Source organism: Eptatretus burgeri, chromosome 8, assembly GCF_056783735.1.
Source record: "Eptatretus burgeri isolate ZD-2024b chromosome 8, Ebu_testis_v1, whole genome shotgun sequence".
NCBI lineage: Eukaryota > Metazoa > Chordata > Myxini > Myxiniformes > Myxinidae > Eptatretus > Eptatretus burgeri.
In genome coordinates this window covers 107,444,855-107,472,073 of record NC_140968.1, presented here as the reverse complement: position 1 = coordinate 107,472,073, position 27,219 = coordinate 107,444,855, and the positions used below count along the sequence as shown (strand labels likewise).

General features: G+C 41.9%; 1 protein-coding gene across 1 annotated transcript in view; it reads right to left on the bottom strand.

The window, feature by feature from the left end:
• LOC147022502 (contactin-associated protein-like 5) overlaps positions 1 to 27,219 on the bottom strand; it is a 774,700-nt gene that overhangs the window by 426,538 nt on the left and 320,943 nt on the right. The window contains exon 5 of the mRNA XM_085893466.1: positions 16,278 to 16,481. Coding sequence (XP_085749592.1) covers positions 16,278 to 16,481 — 204 coding nt within the window. The remainder of the gene's footprint in view (positions 1 to 16,277; positions 16,482 to 27,219) is intronic.

Sequence of the window (27,219 nt, the reverse complement as noted above, 5' to 3'; positions counted from 1 at the left end):
GAGGGGAAGTACACTCGACTATCACAGGTAAGCTCAGCTGAACTCGAGAGACAAACTTAACGATTTTACACAGCAGGACACGGTTTGAGACAGAAAAGTTGATGAAAAACACGAAGAGCAAAACAGAGATAAAAACGAAACAGCAAAACGCAACATAAATGGTCTGGGGAACTCGGCTGAGAAGAACTGGTAGGGCAGCGTGCCAACCAAATCCTTGGGTCACCTGGGTCTTTTGAGTCCTCAAGCACTTTTGGGTCTTTTGGGTCCTCTGGGTATTAAGAGTCTTGGGGGTCTTAAAGGGTCTTCAAAGCTCGAAGGGGTCTCAGTCGACTAAAGGGTCAAAAGGGTTCATTTTTTGTTGAAACACCAAGTGTTCGAAAGGTTCCTCCTCTTCATTTTTGACAGACGGACAGTCAGTCGGATGGAAATGGTGAAATACTGAAGCGGCTTCACCTCTTCCAAAAAAATTCTCGGATCCGGATTTGGATTTTCACCAAAATCGAATCGATTCGTCCTCGTCACACACCCAATCTGTCCACCAAGTTTCATCCGAATCCGTAAACAATGTTTTGATATATCCTGCTCAAACAAACAGACAGACAGACAGACAGGGGTGAAAACATAACCCCCGTCCACCTAAGGTGGCGGAGGTACTGCAGTAAGAACTGTAGTAAGAACTTGTGACAATAAATAATCAACTTTCTTATATTGCTTCCAGCACAGGTCACACATGCTCAAAAGCATGATTACAACAACAAGCTCAATCATCAAAGTACGGAACAGTGTACAAAGATACCAGATACCAGATACTGGAGGTGAACATTATGGTTACCACCGTGGATGTTATAGTAACTTCACTGTATTTGCCTGAGTCCAGGAATTTACTGAAGAATCAGGTACTCAACATGTTTTTCCTCAAAGTGAGGCCCCACTGTGTGCAACAACTACTATTGGTGTACTCCGAAATATATGGGGTTTTTTTGTTTGTTTTTTTAGATCAAATCAAGGAAAAAGGAAGAAAGGAAAATCACTTCGTTTAGGATCATGTGAATGTGACAAGTCTGAATTCAATGTCAAAGAAGCTGCAAGGCAGTGGAATGACAGTGAAATGCTTGTGAAGATAGGTAGCATGGGCTTCCATTCAAAAGAGCTCAATCACCAACACGAGTGTAAAAGGAACTATTTTAATGAAAAGCGTGCAGCTGCCAATGCTTCCCAGGGAGAAGAGGAATCACAAACAGCATGTGACAATGCATTCAAGTACCTCATTGCCAACATCCTGATTTCAGAGATTGACAACAATCATTTAGAGTTTTTAAACATCTCTGCATCGACATTGACAAAGTAGTTGCTCAACATGACTTGTCCATACAGCAGCCATCAGTGTGATTTATCGGAGAAAAGATCATTGAATACTTTAATGGGCTTGCAGCAATGAGCAAGCGCAGTAAAGAAAACAAGGACTGGTGCTTTTATGAGAACAACTGCTCAAAAGAAAAAGCTCTGAAGATGGCTGCAGGCTAAAGCTATTCAGAGGTATTCACTGTGAAAAGGGCAGCAGGCTATCTACGGAGAACTACAGGGTGTTTCTAAAAAAGTGGGTTATTTTGAGGAATCTGATATTGTCGTTTCTAATGCTATACCCTTCTCTCTTGCAGGTTATGGTGGTGGTGCTATGCCATTTCTCACAAGTAGTCAGTCGGACCCTTCGTCAATTATGGTGTTCACAGTGGAACAAAAAGTGAAAATCGTGACTTTGTGGTTTGAGACAAAATTCTACGTGCAGGTGCCCCTACGATACTGTCAGTATTACAATATTCACACCCATAATGAACCTTCAGTGGGAGGATTCAGCAGTTTGTGGAGCATTTCCAAGCACATGGAAGCGTGAAAAATAAAAACAAAGGCATCAGTGGCCTCCCACCAAGTGTTACCAAGGACCAAGGGAACATTGATCTTGTGAGAGATTCTGCTATCGAAAGTCATTAAAAAAAAATCCCACCATCGATGTTCCCGAGAACTGGCCATCTCATCCTCATCTGTGTGGCGCATTCTCACTTCTGAATTCAAGCTCTACCAACTGAATTCAACATCATATCTGTAAGGCATAAAATAACTCTGAATAATATGGCAAGCTGAGTAACAATGTGTGATTGGTTCAGTGACCGAATGAAAAGGTATTCAAATTGGATCAACTCCTTGTGGTTTAACGATGAAGCACACTCCCATTTTAATGGAGCTTTCAACAATCACAACAACATCTGGGGTGCTAAGCCACCTGAGGTGGTGTCTGAGATGTTTCTCAAGGGCCCCCAAGTCCCAGTGTTTCCGAGGCAGGGTGATTCATCAATGTGTGTGCCGTTAAACTGGACGTCAAGGTCAATTTTCTTGACCTTGAAGGTCAATTTTCAAGCTCAAAAGGTCACATTACACCAATTTACAATATAAGTCGATTTTGCTCAAAAGTCTCTCCATAATTCATGAGACCACTTGGCTCGGATGGTCTAAACATTTCACTTTTCAATGGACAGTAAGATAATATACTAAAGAAATCTAATAACGTTAGAATATAACACCTGTTTTTTGAAAATCTCGAAATTTTGCGCATGGAACTTTAAATTCTGATGCGCACGCAAGAGAAATGCACGTAAGAAAACATTCCGAACAGCATATTAACAAGATCAGAAACTAATTAATTCGTATAATAATAATACGAGCGATAATACCGAAAACTGGACGCTGAGCCAGGAAACATCCCACAACACGGTACGTGACGAATGGTCAAGTGGAAAAACAGCGACGTGTACCTGAACACTGTTTCATTCAGATCACCCTTGACCACGGGTGGATATGCTTAACGGCAATGAAATGTAAGTTGTACTCACGTTTATTGGCTCCTATTTTTGTTCCTGTTGCAAGGGCACTTGCAGAGGCTAACCCTAACAGCTTGGTTTTTCAATACACTAAAACTGTGACATTTCAAGCTTGTTATGGCCTCTTGGGGGACTCAACAGATAGTAAACAGTTTAATAGTTATCCCTGGGTTAACAAAAACAATTGATTCAGCAAAAAAGAAGACTTAGCTAGTTGTAATTGCAAACAAAGCCCTTATATGCCAGTTTGATGAGAATGATAAAAAAGGAACCATACAAAAGAATTGAATGACATTCATATGAATGAAAAGACCACAAGATTTGATTGGCCAGAAACAAATCTCAGAAATCAATCAGTCATCAGAATCAGATATAAATAATGATGAAGATAGATGCTGACTGCCTGATGATGTGGTCCGTATAAGTATGCTATGATGGCTAGTTGGTTGGTGGTGGGGCCCACTAAGCTCAGCTGTCAAGAGTCAATAATTATCATTGATCATCACAACAACATTCATTGTCTTATCACATCATTGAGATGTTATTTTGATCCTGTTATCCATAATCATATTAGAAATTTAAAAAAAGGAATATTCCTCAAGACTTAGTACAGGTATTATTGCTCAGTATGAGAGCTGGCAATAATACAACACTGGTACAGGCCTCAAAACCACCCATGCCTTCATTCCAATAAAGCCAGCCAATAATAGGGCAGGGTAGTCAGACTGCAAGGTCACATTTTCAAAAAAAAATTGGGGGTGGGGGAAACTCTGCTGTGAGGCAACAGATCTGCATATATCATCATCATACATGAAAATGTTCATAAAAACATAAAGCTACCTATATTTTTGGATTCATAAAATACATTTACCTTCTTCACGTTATATTAAATAAATAATAATAATAGTCAGCCATAGGGCAGGGTAGTCAGATTGCAAGGTCACATTTTTTTTTGGGGGGGGGGAATAACTCTGTTGTGGGTGAGACAACAGATGTGCATGTAATGTAGGGCTATCATTGAAAATCATTTTCCGGCGGGTGGCTTGCGTCGTAAAAATCGCCATTGTTTTGCACAACTACAGCCGGACAACACGCCTCTACTACAGTATTCGGATGTATGGACTAGTAAAATCATATTTGGTGTCATAACGCGAAAATGGATTTTCTAACGCGAAAGAATGACATGAATTCAGAGCACAACTTACTGCCGCCATTGTTGATGTTCCATAGTTCCTCCGCGGAGCACCGTATAATTAGGGCGGGTCATCAAATTAGTGCGTTCCTCCACACCGATATTCCGGCGTCACGCCCATCGATCTGGGCCAAGTTTAGGCCCGTTTGGGACTGAACAGAGAATCGATCGTCGCTGTCTCCTTTAAAAAAAATTAATCTCTGGACTCTAATCTAGCTTCCAGCCAAGTTTGGTGCTTTTGTCCAGTCTGTAAATATTTTGACCCTAACTGACCGGACTATTACCTTGCCCTTCCCTCAAGCTGCCTTCCGATGTATCTGGACAGTGGTTCTGCCTGGATGGTGGTTATCTCTGCACGTCTCCAGATGGTTGTTATGTCCACACATATGCGGACGGTGGTTATCTCCATACATGTCTAGACAGTGCTTATGTCCAGAGAGTAGTTATTCCCTCACCTCCCCTCACCTCACACTGCCTTCCCTTGCCCTCCTCTCACACTGCCTTCCCTTGTCTTCCTCTCACACTGCCTTCCTTTGCCCTCCTCTCACACTACCTTCCCTTGCCCTCCTCTCACACTGCCTTCCCTTGCCCTCCTCTCACACTGCCTTCCCTTGCCCTCCTCTCACACTGCTTTCCCTTGCCCTCCTCTCACAGTGCCTTCCCTTCCCCCACCCCTCCTCACCCCCCACTCCTTCCTCACCCTCCAGCCCCTCCTTGATCCCCCCTTCCTCACTCTCTCCCCCTTCTTCCTCACTCTCTCACCCCTTCTCATTCCCCCTCCTTCCTCACTGTCTCATCTCCTCGCTCCCCCTCCTTCCTCACTGTCTTACTCCTCCTCGCTCCTCCTTCCTCAGTATATATATATATATCTCTCTCTCTCTCTCTCTCTCTCTCTCTCTCTCTCTCTCTCTCTCTCTCTCTCTCTCTCTCTCTCTCTCTCTCTCTCTCTCTCTCTCTCTCTCTCTCTCTCTCTCTCTCTCTCTCTCTCTCTCTCTCTCTCTCTCTCACACACACACACACACACACACACACACACACACACACACACACACACACACACACACACACACACACACACACACACACACACACACACACACACACACACACACACACACACACACACACACACACACACACACACACCTCCTTCTGCAGTCTCCCTCCCTCCTCTCTCCCGTCCTTCTTACTTCCCCCTGAAAAGGAACTCCAATGGAGTGCATGAATGAAAACTGGGTATTTTAGTAAATTTAAACACCCCTTTTGAAGATAATTAATGGGTTGCTCATCATTAACAAAACAAACAAACAAGAAGAAGCCGTAGTGCAGAGCACGATACTTGCAAAATCCACCGCTCTCCAAAGGTTGCCATGGATACATCAAATTGTCCATTTCATGAAAACTAAAATTGACAATCTTAATCAAAGCCCAGGTCAATCACGTGAAAATTGATTATTTTTCAGATTGAAATTTATGATTTTCGAAGTTTGACCTCGAGTTGCCGTTTGACCTCAAAACTAGTTGCTTTCGCGATTCAGTGATGGACAATGCAATTGCTGTTTGATTTTCCAAGTTAATAGGATGTAAACTGACGATTTTTCAGTTCAAAATTGATATTAGATTTCACCCTTGAGTGGTCCTTTGATCTTTTGATCTCAAAAAGAGTTGGTTTCCCAATTCAGTGATGGACTATGCACTTTGTTTGATTTTCTAGTTAATAGGATGTAAACTGACGATTTTTCAGTTGAAAATTGATATTAGATATCACCCTTGAGTGGACCTTTGACATTTTGATCTCAAAAAGAGTTGGTTTCCCAATTCAGGAATGCACAATGCAATTACTGTTTAATTTTCAAGTCAATCGGATGAAGAATGGCGATTTTAGAAATCTGACCTCAAGATGACCTGTGACCTTTAACCTCAAAATCAATAAGCTTCTCAGTTGAGACAACCTCTACAACTTGGTGAAGTTTCATGATGATCAGTTTCGAATTGTGATCTATAGGCGATAGACAAACAGACAGAATAACAAAATTGACTGACAATATATGGTACTTGAAATTTTTTTGATTTTGCAAGCAACAAAAACCTTCCAAAGATGGTGGCATGTTATGTTGGTCAGCTCGCTGTCACCTCACAGTGGCTGTCACTTTTGTTTCGGCTTGCTCAATATTGCTTTGATTTGGAACATGCCACAACAGTTTCTGTATGATAAAGCACTCGAAGTTTATTTTTTCACTTTCCTCACTCACATCATCGAATGCCTGATCTTCATCCCTTGAATCGCTGGCAACATCACTTTTATAGTGCAGTCATTTTCAAATGAGGAGCTTGGAGTGATGCGATTTCCCCTTCCCTCTCTGAGCTCCCAAGGTTAATCACAACAAACCTTTGGAGGATCACAATGTTTTACCAGGACGCACCTTACTAGGGCTTTTAAACGGTCATTTTCTCACAATTCATACATTGTAAACACATGAGCCACCACCTGTCTCCATCTCCGAGGGTAGATCCATATATACAATGCTTTATAAAAAGCCCAATTTTTTTAGATTTCAATCTGGATGCCCATAAAAATGATAAGATGGTGAACTCCGATCGTCAAATATGGTATCAGATGTGAAAAATAACCGTTAAAACGTTGCAACGATCAGTAAGATTGGCGAAGGAGTCGCGTGACCTCTCAAATGCGGTAATCACTGATTATTCAAAATAACGAAAATACGGCAAACACAACCTATACATCGATTTAAAGGAAATTTTACTGCTCAATGAATGACATAACTCTCAAGGGTGAAAGAAGAATTTGTCAAAAAAAGGTCACCATTTAGCTAACTTCTCCAAATATACACTCTGCAAAAATTCCTGTGTGGGAAGAGTAGGAGGAAGGTTGAAGGTGGGAGAAGGGAGGGGAAGGGTTGGAGTGAGAGTTCGGAGGGAGGGGAAGGGTTGGGGTGAGAGTTCGGAGGGAGGGAAAGGGTTGGGGTGAGAGTTCGGAGGGAGGGAAAGGGTTGGGGTGACTGTTCGGAGGGAGGGAAAGGGTTGGGGTGAGAGTTCGGAGGGAGGGAAAGGGTTGGGGTGAGAGTTCGGAGGGAGGGAAAGGGTTGGGGTGAGAGTTCGGAGGGAGGGTGGAGAGATAGGAGAACCACACTGGGCCTCAGGGATTTTTTGCATGGAGAACCCAGCCATGGCTGCCACACCCACTTGGGCATGAACCACACATGCTCTCTGATCTGCATGGTCAACCATGCTCTTCACCCATGTGCTACCTGCTGCAGCCTCCGCTCAGGACTCCCACAGGCCCACCCCTCATGTCTCAGTGCCCCCCACCTTTATGCCAATGTGCGTGGGGAACACCACTGTTTTCCTTCGTCCCCCTCTTTTCCTGAAAGACTCTGGGGGATCCAGTTTGCACCCCAATTTGCCTGTTGGCCCTCTCCTTTTCTTCAAGGCTGACGAGGGCCATCAAATGCGCTCAAGTACCGAAGTTTATTTTTAATACTCCGGGTTCTCCATCAAACCCGGAGGAAGCACTTATATCCAACCCTAGTTGTGCTCGCATATATGCTCACACACGAGGCATCCCCTGTGCATTCCTCAGCTCACTTGGCTCACCCGAGCTAGAGCCATGCTCACTAATCCCTGGGGGAGCTGCTCCAGTTCTATGCCTAACTCGACCATCTCTAGTGACTCCCCCATACACATTCCTCTTTCCTAACCTCTGTCCAATCTACACACCTCGCTTACAGGCACCACATTCACGCTACTCACGATGCTCATGCCCTCAAGCTCACCATCCCCTCATGCCCGGGCCACGATGCGCAGGTTGAGCGACCCCAACTCCAAGGCATGGCAACGAATCGCATGCCGAGGCACATGGTTTACATACCAGCAAAGCTGTTCCACTGCATGGACCAGCACCGTGACCTCAGATGTGAGTTTGAGCAGCCCGTGGGCAAGACTCGCACACTGTGCACAACGAGGCATGCACACCTCCCTCAGCAGACAATCCACTGAAACCTGCATTAACTGGGGCCCATCTCTCCGTTCGCACCATGGCCTCCACTGCAGAATCGCACTTCACCGCCAACAATCCCGGCACGGATTCTCACACCTGTGTCTCCTGCGGACCACTCATGCCCTGCACGCATCTGCCACCCGCACGCACATCAACCTCCTCCACCAGGGCCTGTTCTAATTCCCCCTCTTAACTTCCTGGCCATGGCTATTAATTCCTGCACTATGGTGCTCTCACAATTTCTTGTATTTATTTCCACCTTTCTCTGTTTTAAACTTCTATATGTTTGTGTCCCAATTGTTTTTTCACCCCGACTCCTGTATTGTTTCAATTCCTGGTTTAACCCCTACCCCCTCCCTCCCTCCAATCACCCGTGTGTCCAACTCAGCTCCCAGCCTGCCCATCATGGCACACACGGACGGACACGAAAATCGAGACCAAATCCATAAGCCCCTTTTTCGGACTAAGTCCTATATGGGCTAATGATAGTAGTAGATGATAAATGGGGTTTTTGGGATGCCCATTCAAATGAATTTGGAAAAGGGGAAAACTTTCTGACCCAAGCCCCAAAAGTTCAAAATAGGAGACACTTCCTCCCCACCTATCCCCTTCCCTCCCATTCAAGCAAATGTCAAATTGAGACTCATTTCCTCCCCCTCCCATACAAGAAAATGTAAAATTGAGACTGACTGATTAAAGTACTTCTTCCTCTTTCATATTTTCATTTTACTCAAAGAGCGAACCAACGAATATTTGTCTATGTTCTACTTTAGGGAATAACTTAATTTTCTTATAACATTCATTTCCATCTAGTATATTCACTTTATCTCTTCAAGCACGAAAGAAAGGGAAGTTCACTATCCCTCCTTCGGTTCTGTAAAATTGGGAAGTGCCTTTAAGAGCAGTCGTGCCATGGAAATGAGGAAGTATTCTGTGCCCATGTCTCCAAATATAATTTATGGTTATATCTTAAATCATCAGAACACTAACAGAACAAAGTTTAGCTAAAAGCAAGCAAAAACAACTTTTAATCAAAAGAAGATATTTAAAAGTAAGTTTTAAATGAAGAAAAGATAAAATCTCTATTTCAGCCCTCACACCCGGACCAAGCCCCAAAAGCCCCAAGTCATTTCCTTTATGAGACACACCTGAAAAAACCTATTGTTTCTACATTTCCTAGACGAGTAAACAACTCAGACTATGTATTGCCAAACACGAACTTAATATGTTTTATTCAGAATATGGAGTATTTAGAAGAGTACTCCAACCTTGCAGATCAATAGTTTTTATAAGATAAGAGGTGAGATCCTTAAACCAATTCATTATTTGTTGTTTTATACAGAATTAAATCACTATACAACCAAAAATTATTGTATGTTTTTTTCTAACAAGTTGTCCCCAATAAGAACATCGTTGATAACTGATCTGGAAAATGAGTCCTTTGAATATCACAAGGAATGGCAAAAAATGAATGACTTCCTTAAAGACATTCAATCGTTTACAAGAGAATTGAATGACATTATTGTTGGTTGGAAGGAAGTCCTCTCACGTCCTCTGACCTTGAATGGGTCGAGTCAAAGGTGAGAAATTATCCCTCTGTCCCTCTCTCTGTGTGTCTCTGTATGTGTCTGTGTGTCTCTGTGTCTGTCTCTGTCTCTTTCTGTCTCTGTCTTTGTATGTTTGCCTCGCTCTCTGTCTTTGTCTTTGTCTCTGTCTTTGTCTCTCTCTGTCTCTCTCTCCATCTGTCGCTATGTCTCTGTCGATATCTCTCTCGAGTGTTGACTCATTATTATTATTATTATTATTATTATTATTATTATTATTATTATGATTATTATTCAGGTTAAACACCTTTCTGGATGAACCAAACGCACAACTTAATCTTCTGGAGGAATCTGATACGACACTCGATCTTCTGGAGGTAAATGCTTTTGTGTTTTTAATGTTTTTTAATATCATTATATAATCTTTCTATACCCTAATGGTTCTTCCTCTTTCTTTGAAGAGAAAATGGTGAAAAATCACAATCCGTCAGACTCCAGAGAAAGAAGATTTTGTTCATTGTTTTTACTTTGGTTTTTTCAGATAAGCTTTCCTTATAATGATATGATTTTGAATTACAAAAAAAGAATAAAGGAGATGTAAAGGGGAGGAGGGGTGGGGGTTGGTGGACGGTTAGGGTTTGGGTTGGGGGGTAGGTGCGCTCTCCCAACAACCCACCATCCCCCCTCATCCCTCTCCCTCCCCTCCCCGTATGTGTGTGGAAGGGTGGGGGTGGGATGAGGGGGGTGGTGGGTCAAAGGTGGAGGCACACAGGGGGAAGGGGGGGCTTGTGTGGGTGGAGTTTGTGTGGGTGGGGCTTGTGTGGGAAACTCCAAGAAGGAATTAGTGGAAAATTAGGAGGGATTTGGGTGGGGTTGACGAAGGTAAAAAATATGGTTTTGGATTGGGGACGATCTGAGATGGTGTTGAACGGCTGTCTTAAGGACCTGGAGGAAAGAATGAGGTTGAAGAGCATGTGGAAGTTGATTCCACAGGTGGGAAAAAAGAGGAATAAAGGTGAGTGGAGGTGAGCAGTGATCCGGGACTAGGTAGTTTCACAAGGTAGATTAGGGTTGATTGGGACCATGTGTGGCCTGAAAATCCTGGAGGGACAAAGCACAGAAAGAGCAGAGAGTGTAAGAACAGAAAGGAGACGGTAGAAGATAGAGACCACCGAACTGCCTGTGATGGTGAAATGATAAGCCCATAGACTCAGCTTCATCATGGGGGATTCAACAATTTTGAAGGCCTTTGTTTCCATGGTGTAAAGCTGAGCAAGATGTGAGGCAGGGAGGGAAGCCAGCCCAGAGGATAGAGTGGTACTCCATCAAGCTGCGGATGAAGACCTTGTCGGTAGATAGGAGTTCAGGTGTACTCAAGAAGGACTTTGGCTCGGTTGCATCAAAAATTTCCTCATCCTACAGAAGGGATTCCCCTTAATGTACACTGTGATTCCTTGGTGATGGGATTTCCTTCGGAGCCGTTGCTCTGCTAGGCAACTAATCAGTTTTGAGGGAGAGAGAGAGGGGGAGAGGGAGAGAGAGGGGGGAGAGAGGGGGAGAGGGAGAGAGAGAGGCATCCAAAAGCAGGATGGTGGCAAAGAGATCTATAAAATTGGATTTAGGAAAAGACTGAAGCTCGAGTAGAGGCTCTTCTCAAGCAAAAGAGGCACAAAACATGGTACAGTTGTATGATGCGTCTTGCTGAAACACTTTTATCTTGAATAACAACACGATAACTATAAATTGGTTGACAATTGTTAAGAATCCCTCGATTATAAATCGTATATAATTGCTAAGAATGCTTTGATTATAAATAGGATATAATTGTTAAGAATCCTTCGATCATAAATAGTGCATTAATTTTAAGTATCCGTCGATTATAAATAGTGTATAATTGAAAAGAAACCCTCGATTTTTGAGCGTGTCATAATTGTTCAGAATTCCTCGATTATAAATAGTGCATTCTTGATAAGAATCCCTTGATTATAAATCGTGCATAATTGTTAAGAATCCCTCCATTATAAATTGTGTACAATTGTTAAGAATCCCTCGATTATAAATAGTGTATAATTGCTAAGAATCCTTCGAATTTCAATCCTGTATAATTTTTAAGAATCAATAGATCATAAATCGTGTATAATTGTGAAGTATGGCTCAATTATAAACAGTGTATAATTGCAAAGAATCCTTCATTTTTATATAGTGTATAATTGTTAAGAATCAACAGATTATAAATAGTGTATAATAGTGAAGAATCCTTCGATTATAAAGAGTGAAGAATAGTGAAGAATCCATAGATTATAAAAAGTGTATAATTGTTAAGAATCCATAGATTATAAAGTGTATAATTGTTTAGAATCCCTCCATTATAAATGGTGTATAATTGTTAGGAATCCATAGATTACAAACACGAGAAGCACCCACTCCCTCGGGGAAGCATCAGCGGGGTTATGTTATTATATTTATGCCTATTTTACTCCAAGGAGTCCCAGGATTACACACCCAAAAAATGGTTGCGATCGGTTCAGCCGTTTTTGTGGTACCTGGGAAGAGACAGACGGACAGATGGTGAATTATTGTAAGGTTTTATTATTGTTTGGAATCTCTCGATTATAAATAGTGTATAATTGTGAAGAATCCTTCGATTTTAAATGGAGTATAATTTTTAAGAATCAATTGATCATAAATCGTGTATAATTATGAAGTATACCTCAATTATAAAGTGTATAATTGCAAAGAATCCTTCAATTTTAAATCGTGTATAATTTTAAAGAATCAATCGATTATAAATAGTGTATTATTGCTCAGAATCCTTCGCTTTTAAATCCTGTATAATTTTTAAGAATCAATAGTTCATAAATTGTGTATAATTGTAAAGTATCCCTCAATTATAAACAGTGTATAATTGTAAAGAATCCTTCAAATTTACATCATGTAAAATTGTTAAGAATCAATAGATTATAAATAGTGTATAATAGTGAAGAATCCTTCGATTATAAAGAGTGTATAATTGTTAAGAATCCATAGATTATAAAAAGTGTATAATTGTTAAGAATCGATACATTATAAATAGTGTATCATTGTTTGGAATCCCTCGATTATAAATGGTGTATAATTGTTAGGAATCCATAGATTATAACCACGAGAAGCACCCGTTCCCTTGGGGAGGCATCAAGGGGGTTATGTTATTATATTTATGCCTATTTTACTCCAAGGGGTCCCAGGATTACACACCCAAAAAATGGTTGCGATCGGTTCAGCCGTTTTTTGCGGTACCTGGGAACAAACAGACGGACAGATGGTGAATTATTGTAAGATTGTACAATTGTTTAGAATCCCTCCATTATAAATAGTGTATAATTGTTGAGAATGCTTGGATTTTAAATCGTGTATAATTTTAAAGAATCAATTGATCATAATTCGTGTATAATTGTTAAGTATCCCTCAATTATGAAGTGTATAATTACTCAGAATCCTTCAATTTTAAATCGTGTATAATTTTTAAGAATCAATCAATTATAAATAGTGTATGATTGTAAAGAATCCTTCGATGATAAATCGTGTATAAATGTTAAGAGGACATAGATTATAAATAGCATATAATTGCTAAGAATCCACAAATTATAAATCGTGTATAATTGTGAAGAATCCATTGATTATAAAGAGTGTTTCATTGTTAAGAACCACTCGTTTATAAATAGTGTATAATTGTTAAGAATCCTTCGATTATAAATCGTGTATAATTGTTAAGAATCCCTTGATTATAAATTGTGTATAATTGTTACGAATCCCTCGATTATATATCGTGAACAATTGTTGGGAATCCCTCAATCATAAATCATGTATAATTGTTAAGAATCCCTCAATTATAAACAGTGTATAATTGCTGAGAATCAAATTTTAAATCGTGTATAATTGTTAAGAATTGATAGATTATAAATGGTGTATAATTGTTAAGAATCCACAGATTAAGTGTATAATTGTTAAGAATCCCTCGATTATAAATAGTGTATAATTTTTATGAATCCTTTGATTTTAAATCGTGTATAATTTTTGAGAATCAAGAGATCATAAATCGTGAATAATTTCAAGTATCCCTCAATTATAAACAGTGTATAATTGCAAAGAATCCTTCCATTTTAAATAGTGAATATTTTTTAAGAATTAATACATTATAAATAGTGTATAATTGTTAAGAATCCATAGATTATAAGTAGTGTATAATTGTTCAGAATCCCTCGGTTATGAATAGTGTATAATTGTTAAGAATCCCTCGATTATAGTGCATAATTGTTAAGAATCAATAGATTATAAATTGTGTATAATTGCTCTGGTACAAGAGCGACTGATACACTATTTATAATTGAGGGATTCTTAACAATTATACATTATATATTACGGAAGGATTCTTAACCATAATACACGATTTATAATCGAAGGAATCCTTCGATTATAAATGATGTATATTTGTTAAGAATCTCTCGATTATAAATAGTGTATAATTGTTAAGAATCCCTTCATTATCATTATAAATAGCGTACAATTGTGAAGAATCCCTCCATAATAAATAGTGTAGAATTGTTAAGAATCCATGGATTATAAATAGTGTATAATTTTTAAGAATCCTTCGATGACAAATAATGTATAATTGTTAAGAATCCCTCGATTATAAATAGTGTATAATTGTTAAGAATTCCTCGATTATAGTGTATAATTGTTAAGAATCCCAAGATTATAAATAGTGCATAATTGTTAAGAATCCCTTGATTATAAATCGTGTATTATGGTTAAGAATCCTTCCGTAATAAATAGTGTATAATTGTAAAGAATCCCTCAATTATAAAAGGTGTATAATTGTTAAGAATCCCTCAATTATAAATAGTGTATAATTGTTAAGAATCCCTTGATGATAAATAATGTATAATTTTTAAGAATCGCTCGATTATAAATCGTGTATAATTGTTTAGAATCCCGAGATTATAAGTAGTGTATAATTGTTAAGAATCCCGAGATTATAAATCGTGTTTTTAGTTGTTAGGAATCCCTCGATTATAAATGATGTATAATTGTAAAGAATCCTTCGATTATAAATGTAATATATAAAGCTGAGTTTGTGTGTGTGGGTCTTTCTGTTTATCTGTGGGTCAAAAGCATTCCATTCTACAGGCCACGCCCTCCAGCCATCCAGAAATCGCCGCTGTCTTTTTCTCTCCACGAAGCTCAGATTGTTTTGAAGGCCTCATGTGCATTTAAAGACTGAACAATGCATCTTCTATCATTTAATGAAGATACCGTTTTTTGGAAAAAAAGTAACTTTTTGATAACAACTCAAATGAGGTAATGCATGTTCTGTCCACAGCGATTGCGGCAGCTGTCTAATATACACTGCCCAATGAAGTTACATTAATTCTCATATTATGCAGAGGAAAGAAAATAGTGGTTTCATTTTAAAAAAACATGTGGGACGTCAAACGCAGTTACTTTCTGTCTACGAGACAGTGACATGTCGCTTAAAACTCAATGTTTGCTTACCAGAAATTGCAATGACTTGCAATCAAAAATGTCCCGTCTTTGCTTCTGTGCGAACAATTGTGCAGAAACATGGTGACCTACTTCCGGGGAGGTGCTACGGATCTGGTGACCGACTTTTGGGTGTGATGTCACGGATAATATGAAGAAGATTTCGACTTGATCATTTGGAAATCGTAAAAAGACGTCATATCTATTTTGTAGGGTATCAAGGGATAGATTAGCGTCGAGGTAGTCTGAGCATTTGGATTCCCCTTTAAGGATGTTTTATGCAACTGGGCCTTTATACAACAGAGGCTATCCAGTCGGCGGCTGGCTTTGGAGGCCAACTAAAATATGGTTTCCCAAGAAAGATCACGGCTGATAGTGAGAACCAGGAGTTTGATTAACTGAACCTCCTCAAGAGGATTGTTCAGAAAGTAGAGAGGGGGTTTGCCAGATGGTCCTTTTGGTGAGTGAGAGTGAGATTTGTCAGGATTGAAAGTCAAGTTTGGTCTGACTTGTGACATAATTGACTGATATGAACAAAACAAGCACTGATTTTCATCATTGTCTCAATTCAACAAGTTAAACCTTTTAACCAAACAATCAGTTGTATTCCTTTGCATATACATTGGGTCATAAATTTACGGACAAACTTCAAATGCTCAAGGTAACAAAGAGGTGATGTGACATATTATCTGTTCAAAATTATGATCACAATCAATGAAGAGTATCAGACAACCAAAGTCAGTCCTCAAATGAAACCTTGTGTTATGATCATCATCACGTAGCAAATCTATTTTGAGTCTCAGTTTCACAACAAAATAGCATTTAAACACAATGATTGCACTATAAAAACCTTATTTCACACAATACTCTCCCCATTTCCCGAAACCCATTAACACCATTAATACTTACATCTCCCACTCTATGTATTCTTCCACTACATCATCTGCATCATGCAAAATTTGAAATGCACATCTCATCGAAACCACGTTCCACCTCAACCTCTTCAACCACTAAGTAGTCCATGAACAGCCAAAACATCCACCATTTAACTACACCTTATCAACTGCCAAGATAAACTGGGAATACAAGAAGCCTCCAATGGGTTCCACAGTCGAACGTGCATCCCTGACCTAAGCCGATGAGAAGGTAGAGACGTCCTCGAATCAGTTCGAGTCTCAGCTTGTCTCCATGTCGCCCTTCGCCATGCACAAGAACACCGGAGCCTGTGAGTGCCACAAAGCGCAGCAGCAATGCATCCTTGTGTGTTGCCCTTGCCTTCGACTCAAAGCGATATGCCAAGTAGCTCTCACCATCTAAATAGGCCGCATGAGTTTCTGTATAAAAGACATGTAAACGGAGAATGAGATTACTGTTAGATATTACCGAAAGCAATCCGATAAAGGATTTTTGGAAAAGCAATATTGAGCAAGAACATCTCAAATTTTCAATCCCCTAGGCCCATTATGTGATGAGACATTGCCATGCTGATCAAAAGTCTCATACTAAATATCAGCACCATGAAAGATTTTTTAAAATCTTTTTGATGTAGGCCATTGTGAGATTGAGTTAACTCGATCACCACAGTTCATTTCCTTCGGTGTTCTGACCTTTGGGAATCAAGGCACTATAGGAAAGTGTGTGACCTTGCATTCAATTCGAGAATCAGACTTGAACGAGAGATATTTGGAGAATTCATTCAACTTCTCAAGTGGAGTAGGAATGGGTGAAGGATGGAGGGAGGGTGGAGCGTGAGAGAAGGAAAGAGAGAAAAGGAGAGAAAGAGAGGAGGAAAGAGAGAAAAGAAGAGAGAGGAGGAAAGAAAGAAGAGGAAAGAAAGAAGAGGAAAGAAAGAGGAGGAAAGGGAGAAGAGAGAAAGAGAGAGGAGGAAAGAGAGAAAAGGAAAGGGATTGGAGGAAAGGGAGAAGAGAGAGGATGAAAGAGAGAAAAGGAAAGGGAGGAGAGAGAGGAGAAAAGGGAGAAGAGAGAGGGAGAGAGAAGAGAGTGAGAGTGAGAGTGAGAGTGAGAGTGAGAGTGAGAGTGAGAGTGAGAGTGAGAGTGAGAGTGAGAGTGAGAGTGAGAGTGAGAGTGAGAGTGAGAGTGAGAGTGAGAGTGAGAGTGAGAGTGAGAGTGAGAGTGAGAGTGAGAGTGAGAGTGAGAGTGAGAGTGAGAGTGAGAGAGAGAGAGAGAGAGAGAGATAGAGAGAGAGAGAGAGAGAGAGAGAGAGAGAGAGAGAGAGAGAGAGAGAGAGAGAGAGAGACTGACTGACTATGCCTTTTATTATAAAAGTATAAAGGGGGACACAGGGTCAGCAATTCATACATTTCAGTAATTCACAACACAACAGCAAAAAAAAAAGGGGTCAACAATTCTTGGTGGGTGAGAAAGGAAAATGATAAAGGAGCATTCAAGTTTACAGATGGCATCTCTGAGTGCACATTTTTTCTCAAAAAGTGGTAAATTATTGTTCATTTTATTAAAACAGTGTTGAAGTTTTAATGTAGTGCTCACAAGAACTTTAAAAGTAAGTAATACATCGTGAGAGGGAACAGCTACGTTCTCCACTTTTGCTTTCCGGGACATTTTCGCCTTCCTGGACTCGCTTGACTCATTATAAAATTTGCTAAAACTACTATCTAAAAAGAAGAGGGGCCATTAAGCTTAAGGATAAAAACATTGTGATTAAACAGAAAATTAAGTTCACTTAAAATTTGTTGGAGGAGATTAAAGTGGGTTTTCAGGTGTCAATATTCGAGGAATATGTGAGGTTACATTTCAATGGATGCACAAAAAGGGTTATAATTAGAGGCAGAGAAACAGTTCTGCAAAACATTGCAGGGTAAAGCCCAGTGAATTAATTTCCATTGGATATCTCCAACATATTTTGGGGAAAGTAGGGAATAAGACCCTCTCCAGTTGGGTTGGGTGTTTGGTGTCGGAGAAAGAATCTCTCACCATCGAAACCTCAGGTACTCCAATAGTACCAGTGTATGTACAATTTTGATGCAGGCATGGTGCCGGCCATGTTGTCCCAGGAGGTGGTCTGCCATGTTTGCATGCACAATGACGAATGTGTCATCTACATATCTGTTCCAGTACCATGGGAGCCAATTCTCATGAGACTCAAATATCCTTTGTTCGAGTTCCTCCATCACCAAATTAGCAACAACAGCAGAGACCACTGAACCCCTAGCTGTGCTAAATATTTATCGTTAGTATGCACTGTCATCGATGAAGGTCACCTGAAGACGTTGCGAGATTGCTGGAGATGTGCCTGAACAGCACAACCTTAATCATCATGTCTGAACAGCACAACATGGTAGACCACCTACTGGAACAACTTGGCCAGGTAATCCCCAACATGAACTTCACAATCGAAATTGAAAAAGAAAACAAATTGGCCTTTTTGGATGTGGAGGTTCACCGTAAGCCTGGCGGCCCCCTAAAGACCCCGGTTTACAGGCAACCAACTCACACCAGATTACTGAATTTTAACTCCTCCTGCAACCCAACCTCCTACAAGCGCAGTGGCAGCTCGGGCATGGACGCTGTCATCTTCCAAAGCCGAGGAAATTAAAGAAATCAAATTAGTTAAGAGGAGTCCTGCTCAAAAATGGGAACAAGGAGATTCTCCCCACCTTGGAAGAATCAAAAAGGACAGAATGGAAGGAGCCAGACACACTTGGTCACTGTGTACTGCCATACTACCCAGGCCTTTCAGAAAGGATTGGCACGATAGTACGTGGTGCACAGATTGGCGTAGCCTACAAGCCTCTGCGCACAATCCATAAGGTCATCTCAAAACTAAACGACCCAATACCAACTGGTGATAAATCTGGAGTAGTTTACCTTTCATCATGAAAAGATTGTGACCAAGTCTACATTGGTGAAACTGGAAGAAATTTGAAACAACGACGAGATGAACATAATAGAGCAATTAGGCTTGGAAAGGTAACCCAGTTAACCATAGCACGTCATTGCCTGCAATCTGGACATAAGTTAGACTTTGATGGGACCAGTGTCCTCGACACCACATTGAACAAACGACACAGGTTGATTTAGGAGGCATGGCACGTGAAGAGCCAGGACGATGGTCTAACTGGGGAGATTGTCGATATACCCACACAACACACCTCTGATAGAAATGGCGAAAACTGGATGGTGCAAACAGCTGGATAAGGTGAGCAACAAACAACACTCAAACCCAAACACCACATCCACATGTGCACAACACCCAACGAGAACCCAAACACTCTCACAACCAACACCTCATCATGCCCTATCCGACACAAAACCAGCAGTGTTCGTGCCCCAGAAACATGAAAACAACAACAAGTGCACACACGTGTTAACCCACACACATACAACACCAGATTACTTGTAAGTTAAAAAAAGTAGCAGAGCACTCCTTCAATGATGTGATTGAAGCTTTTGCAAAATAACAAAAAGTCATCCATTTGACCTCGAGCACCATCACATGACAGGGAATGAGCGGTCGTATCGAAATAAAAACCGGACACGTGCCAAGGCTCGGGGTCTTCTGTGCCTGATGAAGCCGGCTGCCTCGGCTGCGAAGCCGGCGAAACGTTTCCTGAGACCGGGTCTGCTCTCGCTTTTTTGCTCAAATTGGCGGAGTCGATCTAGTTTTTTTACTTTTGGTTGGAAGCGCCTTCTTCTTATAAAAAAAACATACATAGATATATATATATATATATATATATATATATATATATATATATATATATATATATATATATATATACATACATACATACATACATACATACATACATACATACACACACACACACACACACACACACACACACACACTACATGGCCAATTGTAAGTGGACACCTGTGCCAATTGTAAGTGGCTTTCCACGAGATGTTGGAACATTGCTGTGGGGATTTGCTTCCATTCAGCCACAAAAGCATTAGTGAGGCTGGGCAGTGATGTTGGGTGATTAGGTGTGGCTCACAGTCGGCGTTACAATTCATCCCAAAGGTGTTTGATGGGGTTGAGGTCAGGGCTCTGTGCAGGCCAGTCAAGTTCTTCCACACCGATCTCACCAAACCATTTCTGAATGGACCTCGTTTTGTGCACGGGGGGGGGGGGGGGGCATTGTCATGCTGAAACAGGAAAGGACCTTCCCCAAACTGTTGCCACAAAGTTGGAAGCACAGAATCGTGTGGAATGTCATTGCATGTTGTAGCGTTCAGATTTCCCTTCACTGGAACCCATGGGACGAGCCCAAACCATAAAAAAACAGCCCCAGACCATTATTCCTCCTCCACCAAACTTTACAGTTGGCACGATGCATTCGGACAGGTAGCGTTCTCCTGGCATCTGCCAAACCCAGATTCATCCGTCGAATTGCCAGATGGTGAAGCGTGATTCATCATTCCAGAGAATGTGTTTCCATTCCTCCAGAGTCCAATGGTGGTGAGCTTTACACCACTCCAGCCAATGCTTGGCATTGCACATGGTGATGTTACGCTTGTCTGCGACTGCTCGGCAATGGAAATCCATTTCATGAAGCTCGAGACGAACAGTGTTTGTGGTGACGTTGCTTCCAGAGGCAGTTTGGAACTCGGTAGTGAGTGTTGCAACCGACGACAGATGACTTTTCCGCACTATGCGCTTCAACACAGGGCGGTCCCGTTCTGTGAGCTTGTGTGGCCTACCACTTCCCGACTGAGATGTTGTTACTCCTAGATGTTTCCACTTCACAATAACAGCACCTACAAGTGACCAGAGCAGCTCTAGCAGGGCAGAAATTTGATGAACTTACTTGTTGGAAAGGTGACATCCTATGACGGTGCCACGATGAAAGTCACTGAGCTCTTCAGTACGGCCCATTCTCCTGTCAATGTTTGTCTATTGAGATTGCATGACTGTGCGCTTGATTTTATACACCTGTCAGAAATGGGTGTTTCTACTACTACTACTACTACTACTACTACTACTACTACTACTACTACTACTACTACTACTGTGACTCAGGCCTAAAGGGCCAGCATCAGCACGATGATGGACTCTCCACTCCTCCCTATGCCTCATCAGTGTGTTCAGTTCATCTACATTAGCCACGCCACTGTCTTCTAGGGACGTGTTGACCATAGTCTTGGGAGGGCGCCTAGGGTTCATCCTCCCGTGCTTGGGCTCCCATGTGATGACTGGGCTGGCAGGTAACTTCGGGGTGGCGTAAACAGTGCCCCGCTAGTTGCAGTCTTCTCGCCTTGATTTTCGTGATGAGCATCAGTAGGTCGTCATCGAGCTCGACGTTCGTCATTTGCTGTTGCCAAGTGATGTCAAGAGCCATCAGGAACATTCGTGTATAGCAACCATATAATGACTTTAGCATGGTCTTGGTGAGTGTCCACATCTCGCATCCGTACATGAGAATGAACTCGAGGGCAGCTATGAAGATCCTCTTTTTGAGCCATCTTGTCAGATTTGACTTCCAGATCTTTATGTCATTCATAGCCCTCCATACCAGCACCTTCCATACCTTTATGTCCTTCTCCGAACTCATCATTCTTGATCCGAAGTACTTTAAGTCTAAGACTTTCTTGGTGTCATTCTTTACGGTCTTGAGAGTACCTTCGGCACGGTTGAATGCCATTTACTGTGTCTTTGTAGCATTTAGGTGAAGTCCAACTTTATTGCAATCAGTTTCCACTCTTGTCAGTAGCTGCTGTGCTTCCTCCATCTGGTCAGAGAGCAGGGGTATGTCATCTGCAAAATCCAGATCTGTGAGCGTACCTGGTCTGCATTGACCTGAGAGAAATTGGCTCCATTCGTTTCCCAATAGTCGTTCTTGTGCACCTCAAACCAGCCGAATGCGTGCTCCCCTTAAGCAGTGGCAAGTGAGGTCCGACTCTTACGACAGCCAGAAGCCCCAAGTGAAAGGACTCACTGCAGAAACTCGAATGGGCGGGGCTAGAGAGGAGGTACGCCAATCTGTGCAAAGGCCCCGCCCAATGATGCACACATTCCCGGTTTGAAAGAGCCGCAAATTACCATTGCAAAAGAAAGCCTCCAATGACCGTTGAAAGGAGCCAAGAGCGACTGATGCAAAAGACAGCGTCCAACGACCGTTGGAAGGAGCCACAAGCAAAAGCTCTGGGGTTCACGATTTTATATGGCTGACCTAGAAGTTTCGAGAATGTGTGTATCGTTGGGCGGGGCCTTTGCACAGATTGGCTTGAAAGAGCCGCAAACGTTTACACCTGTTTTTCAACTGTTGTTGGTGCTCTTTCAATGTTTGTGGAGGCTCTTTTGCAATGGTCATTTACACCTGTCTTTCAATGGTCGTTTATTGCTGTCTTTCAATGGTCAATTGGGCTCTTTTAACATTTGTGGAGGCTCTTTTGCAGCCGTCGTTCACACCTGTCTTTCAATGGCCATTTTGGCTCTTTTCAATGGTCATTTATGCCTTCGGGTTCTTCCGACGTCGTTTTATTTGCCTGACTCCTTCAACGGTCATTTGCGGACACCCTGAGACAACAAAGTCAACGGATGCCAGACACTGTCCCCTGAGGTCATGCTGCTGGTTTGCACTTTCGCTCCTTTGGTTTTTACATCACGAACTGTCATCATGAGCGAGGAGCTGAGGCTGTGAGGCGGCGGGTAGAGCCAAGCCGATTAATAGGACCGAAACCAAGCTACACTACAGACACATATGGTAGGATCTCACACTTAGGCTATCCCCTTACACCTCTTTTCTGCTGCACCTTTCTCAGTTTCCCTTTTCAAATACACTCGCAATACACTCAAATTAGACACACACACACACACACACACACACACACACACACACACACACACACACACACACACACACACACACACACACACACACGTCAGTTTTCTCCATGCACCCTGGACACCTCACAGTCTTTCTTCCCACTTCTCTCCCTCAGCGTTGAATAGTGGTTGAGAATGCTTGGGCCCGTGTACTGTATTAGTGGCAGGGAAGGCGCTTGTTAAGTTTGCTCTATGTCTCTTTTCTCTTTCTCTCATCTCATTGCTGTACAAATTACTTAACCCTCATTTCTCCCGATGCCATTAAAGTCCTAACGTTCCCCCTCCCCCCCCCCTGATTTTTCCTGCTCCTCACTTGTGTAAATAAACCTGTTCTTGTTGAATCTATATCCGATCTGTCCATGTCCGTCTTTTCCACCATTGGTCTAGCACTGTCCACACGTAGATAGCTTGAGAGGTTGAGATTCCCGACGGTTCAGTTTGCAAGGTCCAGCATGTGCTAGCGGTACAGCTCGGCCGCATTCAAGGTCACCAGATAAGGAAAGTCGCACATTTGCCGAAGGTGCATTCTTCGGTCGGGAGGCCACGGGACTCCCAGTCAAACGGTTGTTAGACAGACGGACACTGTGACTCATGGTCGCTCGATTAGCCTTCGTATTTGCATCAGAGTTGCGTCACAACTCACCGTGGGGTGAAGTTATTCACTCCCGATGGCCTCAGGTCCGGGTGAGTTTGAGAGAAACCGGGGATTTCCACTCTCGTAGAAGGCTTGACCCCCGAGACGCAAGAATATATGTATGTTTATATATAAATGTATATGTATATATATATATATATATATATATATATATATATATATATATTATAAAAATATATTATAAAAATATATTTAAAAAAATATTCCTGTTAATGTTCGTACTTTGGTTTTAATGACAATAAATGTTTCGTATATTCATAGTTTACCTTTTATACCTCTTGTGGATTCATTATTTTCATTTATCAAGTTCTGCGGAGGGGGTAACGAGACTTTAAAAACACCCTGTAGATTATTGGCTCGAGGCATTGTAAAAGTGGAACCTTGTAAGTGGAATTTGACGTTATTTGTTAAATGGATGCTGGTGAATGTCCCGCTCATGTTTCTGGGTTAAATTTGACCCTGATCTATAAACATGGTGCCATTCAGGTCGGAGAAGATGTACCGCTGACTGACCGCTTCCGGACAAGGTTTGGTAATTGTTTAAATGTCTGGTAATTGTTTTGTATTTATTTATACGTATGTGTACTTGAATATAACTCATTAATCAAGAAGGCGTTGATACTGTTCAGCAATGAAAAATAAAAAAAAGAACTTTGTTTTTTCAAAATTATCGAAAAAAATATTTTTGTTGCCCAAAACGCTCCCAGGCACTCACTGACGAACCTCTGAATGTTTGACGAAGATCTGTTCAGCCATCTCTGAGAAAAATGTCAACACAGACAAGCAATCAGACACACACACACACAGACAAATGGCTCTCCTGTAGTCCAGTTGCCAGGTTGAGTACCTTGTTGTTGCGAGAAATGTATTGTTTTTTGATGGTTTCGTACTCGCATGGGTCTATAGAAAAAATTTAGCTTGGTTGCCGGAGTGGCAACCTTGGGGAATCCGATAATTTGTATAAATCCAAGATGGCCACCGCGGACGGAGGTGGAAAATAACTTTTCAACCAATCAACCTACAATCACGTGTGATATATTTTTTTCCGTATAATTTCAAGGTGAGGAATCGATTTCTGAGGTCAGTTGTGTGGTTCGGGGGTCAAATTCAGGGTCAAAGGTCAAGTTCAATGTTATTTTTGGACTATTGAGGGGTTTAAAACGTTTTGACCCCTGCATCAACTGCAGATCACTCCTACTCGATAGTTGATGAACGATCCCATTGATTCTAATCTCACCTCTTCTTCTTTTCAGAGAAACGTATGATGGCTGACTCAAGGTGTCTTCTCCCAGTGTGTCATGGAGAAGAAACGAAATTCACTGAGATCGGGATCAAGAAGCTCATCTCGTGCGCCAAATCCCATGGAGATGGGGACCTGCAGGCTAAGCTAAAGAACATTATTGATGTTGGTGGAGATGCGGCAAGCATAGCCTGCCACAAAGGTTGCTACTGTACTTATACATCAAAAGAGAAAATCGAGAGAGTGAGAAAGTCACAGAAAAGAAAGGCTGAAGATGAGGGTGTAAGGACAACTACAAGGCCTCATACAAAGGTAGCTGATAAAGGTGTGTTTGAATACAAACGTGACTGTATGTTCTGTAGTGAGGAATGTTTTCCCATTGATGATAGACACCCAGAAAGATGGGACCGCGTTCGTGAGTGTATGACCAAAGAACATTTTGACACAGAACGTAACCCACTCCCAACTATGAAAGATATGCTCCTTGATGTTGCTGAGCAGCATAATGATGATGTCGCGAGAAGGGTCAAGTTGCACCTTGCTTTTGTTTCTGATCTACCTTCTGCTGAGTGCAAGTACCACGTCCGCTGCTGTAACAGTTTCACAAAAGTCCCCACATATGCCGATTTGCCAACTGGTAGTGCAGATGAAAATGCTCTGAAGGAAGTCATTGAGTACATGAACCGAGACAGGTCCAGAATATGGAATAGTGTTGAACTGCATTCCCTGTACTCGGATTGAGGTGGCAAGCTCGCTCGACATGACATGTTAAGCAAGTTGACTGACTGCATGAGTAAGGATGTTATCGTTGTTCGGGTCGATGGCTGTGCTGCCATTGTTGGTTTCCGTGAGTCCGTTGCTAAAAATCTCAAGATAGTTAAGGTAGATGATACGGATGAGAGGAGCATTGCTTCCGTGGTGAGGAAGATCAAGCATGAGGCACGGTCGGTCAAGTACAGCAGTGCCAATTATGACCTATCAGAGTTTACACAGGCCAACACAATCAAGGCAACCAGCCCAAGTTTGTTGAAGTTGGTTTCAGACCTGGTCTCCGGTGGTAAAGTGACCAAGAAATCTCTGAGCCCGAGCCAGTCAATTCAGAGTCACGTTTCAGGAACCAGAAATCAGACAATATTTGGACTGGCCGTCAAACTGTTGCACCGACACGGCAGTTCCGAACTTCTCAAACCCCTTCATGAACAAGGCTTCACGACCTCGTACGATGAGGCCCTGAGATTCCGAAAATTGGCCGCTCGTCTACTCGGTGACAATGCACAGGTTCTCCACCAGTTCATGGGGTTGTGTAGAACCGTCGGCGCCATCTTCGCGTGGTTTGACAACTTTGATCTCCAGGTATTCACACCCAATGGTCAACGCACTACCCATGTCCTCTCACATGAATTCCAGCAACCTCATCCTGCAGGTATGCTGGAGTATGGCCGCACAAAGCCAGGGATGCAGACCATACTTGGATCTGCTGACTGACACCACATACAAAATCTGCTGACCAGCAGGCTCCACCTGAACTTGACATCACGAAGTATGGGTGGGAAATAAAAGATGGCACCCCAGTACCAGCAACTTCCGATCAGCCCCCAGGACCCCAAGATCTCATGGATGTAGTGTGGTGCGGCTGTAAAGCGGTGGTGAAGGCGTGCGGCACTGAACGTTGCAGCTGTCACCATGGAAAGATATCATGCACTGTGTATTGCGCTTGTGTTTGTCGTGACGCCTGCTTCAACCCGTTCAAGACAGGAGACGAAGACCAAGATGAAATGGAAGAGGAAGGAGAAGCAGATGTGGAAGATGATGAGGAAACTGAACATCTTGATCTTGCATTCGGCTCTGATGATGAATGGGAGTGATCGACGTTGCTGAATAAACGCTTGACCACCATCACTCTGAAAATGTCATTATTATTATTTTCTTTCATTTTTGGCCGAAAAAGACCCAGAACTTCACCTTTGACCCTGAATTGACCCCAAATCACAAATGTGACCTCAGAAATCGATTCCTCAGGTCAAAATTATACAGAACAGAGGTATCACACGTGATTGTAAGTTAATTGGTTGAAAAGTTATATTCCACCCCCGTCCGTGTTGGCCATCTTGGATTTATGCAAATTAGCGGAGTTCCCCAAGGTTGTCGCTTCGGCAACCAAGCCAAATTTTCTCTATAGACCCATGTGAGTACGAAACCATCAAAAACAATACACTTCTCATTACAACAAGGTTGAGTACAGAACATATACGGGTGGCAAAAGGACTACTGTAGTATAGACAAGCAAATACCACCTGTCGCTTCATTGACGGGAAAATTAAGCGGGGGTAGAAAGAGGGGGAGAGAGGGAAGGATTGGAGAGAGAGA